The sequence below is a fragment of the Rana temporaria genome, chromosome 3 (assembly GCF_905171775.1).
Source record: "Rana temporaria chromosome 3, aRanTem1.1, whole genome shotgun sequence".
NCBI classification, from domain to species: Eukaryota; Metazoa; Chordata; class Amphibia; order Anura; family Ranidae; genus Rana; species Rana temporaria.
This window is the reverse complement of record NC_053491.1, coordinates 315,363,054-315,374,554: the sequence shown is the minus strand read 5'-3', so window position 1 is coordinate 315,374,554 and position 11,501 is coordinate 315,363,054. Positions and strand designations below refer to the sequence as shown.

The following is an 11,501-nucleotide window of genomic DNA, read 5'->3' as shown; positions in this document are numbered from 1 at the left end:
AAAATCAAATCCCTTATCCCAATATCAAACACTCACTACTGCTGCTTGATATATCAAAACATACAAATAGTGAAAAACAAGAGGTGTAATAAACCACTACTTTCAAGTAGTGCTGTGCTATACACAGTAGATACATAAAATAAAGTGAAAAACATAAAACAAAGTGTCCAAAAAGTCTGCATGCATATACAACTGAAAGTCTTTGACATGCAATATATAACTGCAAATCCTCTGTAGTGCAAAAAAAATCCCTCTGAAGTCCCACAAAAGACCAAACATCCTCTGAAGTAAATCCAGTGATCACCACGTGTGCTGTGAGACACAGCTTAGGTGTAAACCTTAGGTATACACTCACCAGACCAAATTGTCTCTCATTTACATGATTGGCATATAACGCTCAATATCACTCCAGAGGAGATATAGATGCATAATTTCTCTAGAGGAAAATTGCTCTCCTTGTCTGGAACCTGCCTCCTAGGAAGTGAGTGGATTCATGGAAATGTGACACAGCATTTCCAAGACAATTTTTCCTAACCTCTGGAGAAATGATGCATCGATATTCAAAATGGCATAAAAAAAACAAATGGAAACAAGTTTATTTTTGTTTTTTCGAGGGCATTTTTGGAGGACACCTGAAGCTATATATAATATTGCTCCGTCATTTTTAAGTGCTGCTTTACACTGATGCGGTGCAAGAAACCTCACAGGATTCAGACAAGAATCACACTGCATTCCTGTTCAAATCACATGCGATTCTATGCAGTGCGATTTGAGCCCATTCATTTTATATAGCTTAAATCTTACCGCCCCCACATGAAAAAGGTGCATGCATCTTTGTTTTCCTGCACTGGAATCAGATCGTATGTATGTTTACACCCATGTGATCTGATTCAGCCAATTGCACTGCATTTTGTGACCTGTTTTTGGGGGTCTTTAACTTAACATTGACTACAGTGAATGGATTGTAATTGTGATGTGGTGCGGGAAATGCACAGGAATCGCTGTGAATCCCACACCACATCAGGGTGAATCGAGGTATTAAATTTTTGTTATTGCTACCTGTGTCTCGATTAGGGATATTTGCCCTCTCTAAATGTCTAATTGTTCATCTTTATCCAGACCCAAAGTGGCACAAAGTCAAAATGTTTGAGATGCCACCAGAACAGGAATAAGGTTGGGCTCCTATAGACACAACAGGAAGTGAGTGGAAATCTCCCTAAAGGGTTGGAAATCCCCTGCCACTGTAACAAGTGTTACTATTAGATTTTACCTTAAAGGGGTTGCAAAGGCAGAACTTTTTTTTTTACCTTAGTGCATTCTATTTGTTAAGATAAAAAACCTTCTGTGTGCAGCAGCCTCCTCAGCACCCCGCTAATACTTACCTTACCCCTTCTTTCTCTAGTGATGTCCATGAGAGCATTTGCTGTCCGAGACGCTCCTCCTGACTGGCTGAGACACAGCAGCGGCACCATTGGCTCCCACTGCTGTCAATCAAAGTCAGCTATCCCAATCAGGGGAGAGAGGGGGCCAGGCTGGGTCAGGGCTCCCTGTCTAAATGGGCACAGGGAACTGTGACTCGGCTAGGGTGCCCCCATAGCAAACAGTTTGGATGCAGGTTTCCCTGCATCCAATTCTGAGAATTGGATGCGGTTTTCTCTGCATCCAATTCGCATGATAGGAGAGCGTGACCGGCTTTCAATGGAGCCAGTTCACACATCTCCAGGGTGGCCATGGAGCGCACTGCAGAAGGGTCCTGTGCGTCTTTGGCTCTGTTTTCAGGTCCGAATTTAGGTAAAAATTTAGACCGGAAATGGTGAACGGGGATGCCCCGGACCCCTGCTGTGAGCCGCTCTGCACATAGTGTGAACTCAGAATTAAAGTGATTGTAAAGTCCTGTTTAAAAAATAAATAAAAAATAGCAAACATGTCTATACTTACCTGCTCTGTATAGTGGATTAGCACAGAGCAGCCTGAATCCTTATCTTCTCGGGTCCCTCTTTGGGACTCCTGGCCCCTCCCTCCCGTTCAGTGCCCCCACAGTAAACAGTTTGCTATGGGGGCACCCTAGCCGAGTCACAGCTCCCTGTGCCCATTCAGACAGGGAGTCCTGACCCAGCCCGGCCCCCTCTCTCCCCTGATTGGGATAGCTGACTTTGATTGACAGCAGTGGGAGCCAATGGTGCCGCTGATGTGTCTCAGCCATTCAGCAGGAGCGTCTCAGACAGCCAAGGCACTCATGGACATCACTGGAGAGAGAAGGGGCTAAGGTAAGTATTAGCGGAGTGCTGAGGAGGCTGCTGCACACAGACGTTTTTTTTATCTTAACAAATAGAATGCACTAAGGTAAAAAAAAAAAGTTCTGCCTTTACAACCCCTTTAAGGTAAAATCTAATGGTAACACTTGTTACAGTGGCAGGGGATTTCCAACCCTTTAGGGAGATTTCCACTCACTTCCTGTTGTGTCTATAGGACAGGGGCTTAAGGGAAATGTCTCCACTGGGACATAGGAGGTTAAAAAAGACCCTGTTTTAACTTTATACAAAATTATATTTTTTTAATAAAGTAGGAAATAAATTATTATTTAAGTTTTGCATCACAAAATGCTGGTGTTATCATTTAATGGTTTTCTAGCACAATAAAGCAATATTTATATGGTCACTATTAGGAACAAATGTTTTAAATGTACATTTTTTGGGGATAAATAAAAGTAACACAGTCCGTTAATGCTCATTAGTATGATTTTCTAACACTTGGGCAAGCAACTTTGTCAAAACAAGTAACTGAACCTCTTGGAACACCCTTATATTCTTCTAAAAGCTTCTTATCTTAAGATTAGGATACTAGTTGGTTCATAGTTTAAGCAAACAAAGTCAAGTTAAAGTGAAAACAATTGCCATAAACTTCATGTTTTTATGTCAACTGAACTTTACGACTTGGTATGTGCTAGGTTTGTTTACGATAAATATGCCCTGATTTTCTGGTAAACCGAAAATATTTAAAATGTATTATGTATACAGTGGATGCTATATGTTTAGTAGACAAACAGTGTATGCTATATGTTTAGTGGAAATACATATTCGTTGAATTAGGCAAGAGAGCACAACTACAAATACTTTTTTTTTTTATATATTTTGCTGTTCATGTTTCTAAATAATAGGTTCAATAAATATGAAGCCCATTAGGTTTGTCCAGATCTCTTCTTCAACAAATGGCATAATGTTAGGGAGAGTGGCTTAAAGTGGAGGTTCACCCGGAAATAACGTTTTTTAACCTTAGATTCCTGCTCATTTTGTCTAGGGGAATCGGGTAGTTGTTTTAAAATCAAAGCTGTACTTACCGTTGTAGAGAGCGATCTTCTCCGCCGCTTCCGGGTATGGGCTGCGGGACTGGGCGTTCCTATCTTGATTGACAGTCTTCTGACAGGCTTCCGACGGTCGCATCCATCGCGTCACGATTTTCCGAAAGTAGCCAAACGTCGGTGCGCAGGCGCAGTATAGAGCCGCGTGACGCGATGGATGCGACCGTCGGAAGCGTGTCGGAAGACTGTCAATCAAAATAGGAACGCCCAGTCCCGAAGACCATACCCAGAAGCGGCGGAGAAGATCGCTCTTTACAACGGTAAGTACAGCTTCGATTTTAAAACAACTAGCCGATTCCCCTAGACAAAATGAGCATCAATCTAAGGGTAACATTTTTTTATGGGTGAACTCCCGCTTTAAAGGAGAACATAAGGGGTAAATAGGTCACAAGACAAAGTTAGGGAAAGTGAATTACAGGACAATGTTAGGAGGAGTGAGTCACAATGGGATCCAGGTAGGTGGGTCACATAGGGAAGTGGGTAATAATGGAAAGTTAGGGGTAAATAGTCACACAACAAGGTTAGTGGGGGTAGGTCACAGACAAACTTAGCGAGATTGGGTTACAGACCAGGGTTGGGCTGAGTCGATCACAGCACAAGCTTGAGGTTAGTGGGTCACAGGTTAGAGGCAGTAGTTTATAGAGCATAGCTTCCTAAGAAGAAACCCTCCAAAAAAAAATAAAAAATTCAGAACAGGCTGCTGATGTTTTTATTTTAATGGTATTATTTACCATTACTGTACTATTATATATTATATACACTATACATCATGCAATTATTTATACACACACAAAACACATTTTTTTACAAAGCTTGTGGAAACTTAGACTGAAATAGTTACCTGCAATAAAATAATGACTTTTTGAACAAAATATGCAATCTTTTTTTCCGTTGCCCTTGTGATAGGACCTGGTATGTGCTACATGAATTGCTGAAGCTGCCACCAGTCTCCCTATAGTTATACAAGGCTCACAGGGCTGAGCTGAGCTTCCTAGCGTGGATGTTTCAGTAACTTTACAAGTCTGCATGAATAAACTGCTGATATGTCTCAATATACAGCAACATAGTTAACATTTAAACAAACTAACTTGTATCAATAAAAGGTGTCCCAGAGCTCCAATCAAATGTCTTTAAGATTATATCATCATTTGCTGGTAGGATAAAGTATTTCTCTTTACCCGTTTTTCTAGTGACCAGACAGCATCATTGTAAGTTTGACAGCAGTTTGAAAGCAGGCTGCAGAAAGAGCTGATCTGTGTCAAACATTAGGTAAAGTAGAACTAGATCACTTCAGACTGTTCTCTTTTGCAGGGGTAGCTATGTAAAACATTAAATATAAGTGCCTATATTGTTTAAAATGTAGTAATGTCTTTTCTCACCCTGCTCTGCACATGCTCAGTTGCTCTCTATTCATGGCACTGTACCTAAACTTGAGGCTGATCAGCTGACAGCTTTAAGGTTTACTTTGGCTAAAGGGTGCCACAGGATGACACAAACACAGGACAGAAAGCCACAGGGAACACAGATTAGGGATGGAGAAAAGAAAAGCAGGAGAAGTGACAGGATAAACCCTGCTGCCAGGGAAACACAAAATAGTTAAACTTACAAAGATCTTATCCTGCCTCCCTGATTCTCTCTCCTTTCTCCCTCAGCAGCAGCAGCAGCCTATGAGCCTGAGCAGTGTAACGATTTTGAAGCTTTCCTCTCTATCTGAGCCAAGACATACAATCAAGGCTGGAAATGTACATATTTTAATTGCATAAAGTAACATAAAGCGTTTCCAACAAAGAAGTGACTGCTCTGGGCTTCAACAAAATGGCGGCCTCCAGGAAGAAGAACCAGTAGCGATACTGGAGGCAATTTACAGCACACACTAATTTTGGTGGCATAATTTGTGGAATGTATATTCTTTTCTTAAAGCGGTTGTATACCCGGCTTGGTCATTTTTACCTACAGGGAAGCCTATAATAAGGCTAACATGTAGATGAAACGGTTTAGGAGATATTCAACCTGCATGCGGCCGCTGACGTCAGCAGGGCATGTGCTCTGAAGGTCTGATGGATTGTGACGGAACTTCAGAGCTCCTTGCCGGGAACGGAGGACTCCAGTGCACATAGCAACGGAGCCCGCGAACCCGGAAGAAACGCAGAGGGAACATGTCAGCCTCCTCAGCGGTAACCGGGTGCGCTGCAGGTGTTTCGTTCTAAGTTAAGTATTTAATAATGTGCTAGTATGTGCATTATGCCATTATCTTGCAGTTTTTTTTTCAGCGCTTTAAGGATCATTAATTGTTATCAAACTCTTATGGGTACAGTTTTGCTTTAACACAGCTAAAAAAAATCACAGGTACCTGAAGCTACATGATCCCTGAGCCAGCATAGCAATCCAGGATGTAGAAGATCACCAAGGAAGTGACCTGAAAATGGCACTATGCTGGGGAGTAGTGTGATTGGGAAAAAAAGGTGTACTTTAAGTGCCATCTGTTACAGCAACCTATGCTCTATGTGCTACCCCCTGCCTGGTAAGACTATCTGTAGGACATGGGGTGGCAGATATAATATTATGACTATTATTTTATGTTCAGTGAAAGTTTCATTTTAAGCCAAACAACAAAGATTACTTTGTTTATAATAAAACATTTTTGGTATTGAGAAAAATTTAAGCTTTCTCCAGGGAGGACAGTTAGTAATAAAATCACTTTTTTTCTTCCATGACAGAAAGTGTCAAAAGGTCATCAAAGGCAGACACTGACTAAACATAAAACCTGACAGAGGTTGTAACCCATTCCTTCCAGGATCGGGCAGTCAGGGGAGGCAGATGGGGCAGAGCCTCACCTGCCTTGAAAACAAAAAATAAAACGATCGACTTTGAGGGCCTTAGCTCAGCGACCTCCGGTCACAGAGAACAAACATTGAGGGGGCTGAAGTCATACCCCACCACTGGTCAATTTGGGGCTCCTATCATCTATTGTTTCGAAAATACAGGCCTCCTTGCACAGCCTGTCAGAAGCTACATACAGAGCAGCCAATTTGCATCATACTGAAAGGATAAGCTCACAAGTACCTCTCCTGACTTCTCGTCAGAGGCACTGAGCTCAATAGACAGCTTGGAGTCTTGGACCAATGGTAAAGTACCATTGGCCCAAGCTGTCCAAAAAAACTGTTCCAATGAAACTGTTTCATGAATATAAAAACAAAAAACAAAAAAACACTAAAGTTAGCACATTTTTTTTGTGTACTATGAAAGAGTAACGCCAAGTAAATAGATACCTAACGTGTCATGCTTTAAAATTGCGCACACTTGTGGAACTCGTTCCCGCGTACAATTTTGAATTTTTTACGTTGTTTGCGTAAGTCGTTCGCGAATAGGGATTTGCGTAGAATAAAGTCACCGTCGGAAGCATTGGCTTGTTCCGGGTTAATTTTGAGCATGCGCACTGGGATGCCCCCACGGATGGCGCATGCGCAGTTAAAAAAAACGTCATTTACGTCGGGTCACTACGTATTTACATAAAACACGCCCCCATTACATCAATTTGAATCCCGCGCCCTTACGCCGCCAAAGATACACTATGCCGCCGTAACTTACGGCACAAATTATTTGAGGATTCGAAAAAAAAAAATACGCGGCGTAGTGTATCTTAGATATGCTGCGCCTGGCACAAAGGTACGTGGATCTGCCCCTACATGTTTAGAGTTACATAGGTGGTCTAGTGCTAGAATTATTGCTCTTGCTGTAACATTCACAACGTATGTAACCTGTGTGTATCTGGCTCTGATACTAGCCAGTGCCTCACCAGCCACTGGGCTCACCGCACGTCCCTGATACCTTCTGCAATAATTGTGTTCTCTATTGAAAATAAAATGACAGAAATCCTTGTTTAAGTGCTAATTCTTATGTACAGTAACTCAAAGCCAGCAATTAAAATGTACTGGCCTTCAGGAAATTGACATTATTTGCTCTTGACTATTGCTCTTAAGAATTATCAATTAAAAATAAGAACTCTGCACTTGTTCCCGTAAAATCGTTCTTTAACGCTATATTTTCAGAAATTATAAAAGCATTTTGTATATGTGTTCTTTTTAAAACTTCTAATTTCATGTAAATTTTGTTGAAGAGCAAACTTTCCCATATACACTCGTGTGCAAAACCCTGGCCACATAGATTTAATAACAACTGTAAATAATTTTTCCATAAACATAAAATATTTGTCTATAGCTAAGTATATTTAATATAGTTTATTGAGTAAATACAGTTAATCACAAGTGGTGTGCCACTGTAACCTCAAACACTCATAAAGAAAAAGCACTTTTCTTTATGCTGATATATTTTTCTGAAGAATGAGATCACATGGTAGAGATGACCATTTATATCAACAAGAAGTCTGGTCTCTTGTGCAATGCTGGAAAACTAAAGGAGATATGGGATGCACTGTAAGTGCTGGTCTTATGAGGGTCTAGTAACTATTGAAGTCGTATGGTCACAAGTGTTTCCAATCTCTGCTGAATGAAACTGCCTGCTGTTATAAAGAGAAACATTTCCTTGTAATTATTATTTTACAAAATCAAACCAAAATCATTAGCGACCTCCTTAGATTTGTCAACACTGTAGGATCAATACAGACTTTATACCAAACATATCTGTACCATTGTCTTAAAAAATGCAGACTAATATCATAGTTTGATCATACCTGTAAAATAAGACTGCCATCAGCTATAGGGTCTCTTATGTTTTCATTACCAATTCCTGAATCATCCGCATCAATTAGTTTGTCTACAGGAACAACCGGAACACACTGCTGAGATTTTTGGAAAGCAAATTCCTTGTCCATTGAATCCAGAGTTGGAAAAACATTGTATGTGTAGGGCAGCTGCAATGTTCCATTGTTAAACTGGGAAATAAATCTGGGATCTACAGTATGATATACATGTGTATCTACAGGGCCAAAGTAAGGCAAAGATTTTGGCTCTCTGCATTTGGAGACCACAGTGACTATCACAGTCAATACAAACAGAAAAGTAATCAAGGACAAGGCAATTACCAGGTACATTTGTAAATTGGACTGAGAGTCCAGTTTGCTTGGCTGTTTGTTCATTTCAGGAATTATCTGTTGGAAATTATCAGCAATCACCAGGTTTAGAGTCACAGAAGCAGACAGGGGTGGGGAGCCATTGTCTTTTACTATGACCACAACTTTATGTTTTAAAGAATCTCCATCATGAAAAACCTTTGATGTTTTTATCTCCCCAGTGTGCTGATCAATAGTAAAAAGTGATGGCTCAGAAACTTGCAAAAAATAAGACAACCAGGCATTGTGTCCAGAATCCGCATCCACTGCGACCACTTTAGATACTAAGGAACCTTGTTCAGATGACCAAGGCACCATCTCAAAGACAGGACCATCACTGTCTCTTGGTGGGTATAGGATGACTGGTGAATTATCATTCTGGTCTATCAGATGAATTTTTAGAATTGTGCTGCTGTTCAGTGATGGGAAACCATTGTCTTTGGCAATAATCTGAATGTTGAATTCTCTGTGTTGCTCATAATCAAATGATTTTTGCGCATAAATGACTCCGGTCACTGGATTTATAGACACATGCAAGGATATGGGATCTTTGTCATCATTTACTATAAAGTAAGTCAGTTTTGCATTTTCTTCACTGTCAATATCTTTTGCTTGAATATGAAATATGGAAGCTCCTGGTAAATTATTTTCTGGTACAAATGCAGTGTAAATTGACTTCTCAAAAATAGGTGCATTGTCATTAACATCCGCCAAGTCCAAATAGACGACTTTCATAGAAGACAAACCAGGAAAACCCTTGTCAGATGCTTGAATGGTGATGTTATAGGATGATAATTTTTCTCTGTCCAGAGAATCTTTTGTAACAATTTTATAGAAGTTACTTGCTGATGACACTAATTGAAATGGAATATCTCCAATGATTTGACACTGAACTTCTCCATTGTCTCCTGAGTCTTTATCGCAAACTGCAATCAGTGCCACCACAGTTCCAGGTAATGTGTCTTCAGGAATAGGAGAAGACAGGGAGGTGAGGGTTAACTCAGGAACATTGTCATTCTCATCCAATATCTCTATTAAAACTTTGGCATGGGCAGCCAGGCCCCCTCCATCCATGGCTTGTACAGATATTTCATAGTGTTTTTTCATTTCATAATCTAAATGTCCCTTTGTTCTAATGTCTCCGTTCTTGTGATTAATTGTAAACATTTGGAGAATGTTATTTGCCAGGGTACTGAATGAATATGTAATCTGTGCATTTACCCCTTCATCCTCATCGGTTGCTCTGACCTGCAGAACTGTGGAATTTAAAGGTATATTTTCCTTAATGCTTATTTTATATACTTCTTGGGTAAATATAGGTGTATTATCATTATAATCAGTGATGGTAATCCTAATCAGCACAGTGCCTGTCTGTACAGGATTTCCTCCATCGAAAGCTGATAGAATCAGTTCATGGTAATTTTGTGTCTCTCGGTCTAGAGGCTTTTCTAGAACCAGCTCAGGAAATATACTGCCATCAGAGCTGATCCTTTCTCCCAAGGCAAAGTGCTCATTTGGACTCAGCTTGTAGCTTCTCAGTGTATTAATTCCTATATCCAAATCCTCAGCTTTCTGTAAAACAAACTTTGCTCCTGGTAAAGCATATTCACTTAATTCTAATCTAATTGTTTCATAAAAAAATCTTGGTGGATTGTCATTTATATCTTGAATTTCAATCCTAACATTAAAGACATTCAAAGGATTCTCAGCCACAGCATCAAAGGTCAGGACACAATCAGCTGCAGCCCCACACAGTGTCTCTCTGTCTATCCTCTCTGCAATAAAAAGGTCTCCATTCTCCAGATTGATACTGAAATATTTTTCAGAAACTCCAGACACAATACGGAGTTTTCTTGCTGTGATATCCTTCACATTCATTCCAAGATCTTTCACTAAATCACCAACAACTGAACCTTTTTTCATTTCTTCTACAATGGAATAATGAATCTGAGCAGAGACTGAATGACACAACCAGGAAAATAATGAAATCACTACTTGCCATCTGATTTCCAGGGGTGACTGTAGTTGATGCATTTTCAAGACCGCCGTTCCTTTTGTTGTTGGGAATATATAAGAGGAAATTCCTTGTAGAATGTACAATCCTTAATTGAATTAAAATGCCAGAATATCTTCTTCTTTGTTAGACCTGAAGCACTCCCATCTCATGCAGAAATGCTCTATATCTACTCTTGCAGTTGTACTGCCTGTCTCATAGAGGCATGCATCTCTCACATCCTTCCCTTATTGGTTCAACAGCGGCGCTCTGAGGTGTAATTGGGGAACTACAACATTTTAGAGTTACTTTCATAAATACAAACTAAGATTTAGGGACCTGTCACACGAGCGTCATCAGTTCCCTCACTAAAACTGATTTTTCAAAAAACTCTGTTGTTTAATATGATTTTCTAATACTCTTGAAAAAAACACAAAACAAAAAAGTGACTTTGTACCTCATAAAACACACTTATATTCTAAAAGCTTTTTGGCCTAAGATTGAGTTAATGATTTCTTCATAGTTTAAGCAAATTAAGTCAGTTTAACCATCTCCCGCCAACGCTATAGCCGGAAGACGGCTACAGCACGTGCCTTAATTGCCGGAAGGGCACCCATGTACGTCCTCCAGAGAATGTGCCGCCTGCGCGCCCCTTGCGGAGTCAGTGAGACTCGGCTGATCACAGCCAATGACAGCTGAACACGTGATGTAAACAGAAGATCGCAATCGTCTTTTTTTCCCCATGCTGACAGCGTGAAGAGAAAAAAAAGCTGATTACCAGCTTCTGTCAGAGGGGCATCGGTCCCATACACCAGTGCCACCTGCCAGTGCCCACCAGTGCCACCTGCCAGTGCCCACCAGTGCCACCTACCAGTGCATATCAGTGCTGTCTATCAGTGCCCACCAGTGCCACCTATCAATGCCCATTAGTGCTGCCAATCAGTGCCCAATCATCAGTCCCACCTATCAGTGCTGCCTATCAGTGTCATTTACCAGTGTCTATCAGTGCCACCTATCAGTGCCACCTATCAGCGCCCTTCAGTGCCACCTATCAGTGCCCTTCAGTGCCACCCATCAGTGCC

At 40.7% G+C, this 11,501-nt stretch overlaps 1 protein-coding gene across 25 annotated transcripts in view; it reads right to left on the bottom strand.

Annotated features, from left to right (window-relative positions):
- The window catches only part of LOC120932477 (protocadherin gamma-B2-like), a 353,457-nt gene that overhangs the window by 37,714 nt on the left and 304,242 nt on the right, over positions 1-11,501 (bottom strand). Inside the window, exon 1 of one of the 25 annotated variants that reach the window (XM_040344863.1) lies at positions 8,049-11,247. The exons of the other annotated variants lie outside the window; for them this stretch is intronic. Within the exon in view, the coding sequence (XP_040200797.1) occupies positions 8,049-10,460 (2,412 nt within the window). The 5' untranslated portion in view covers positions 10,461-11,247. Of the gene's footprint in view, positions 1-8,048; positions 11,248-11,501 lie in introns of those variants that run through there. 25 annotated transcript variants of the gene reach the window in all.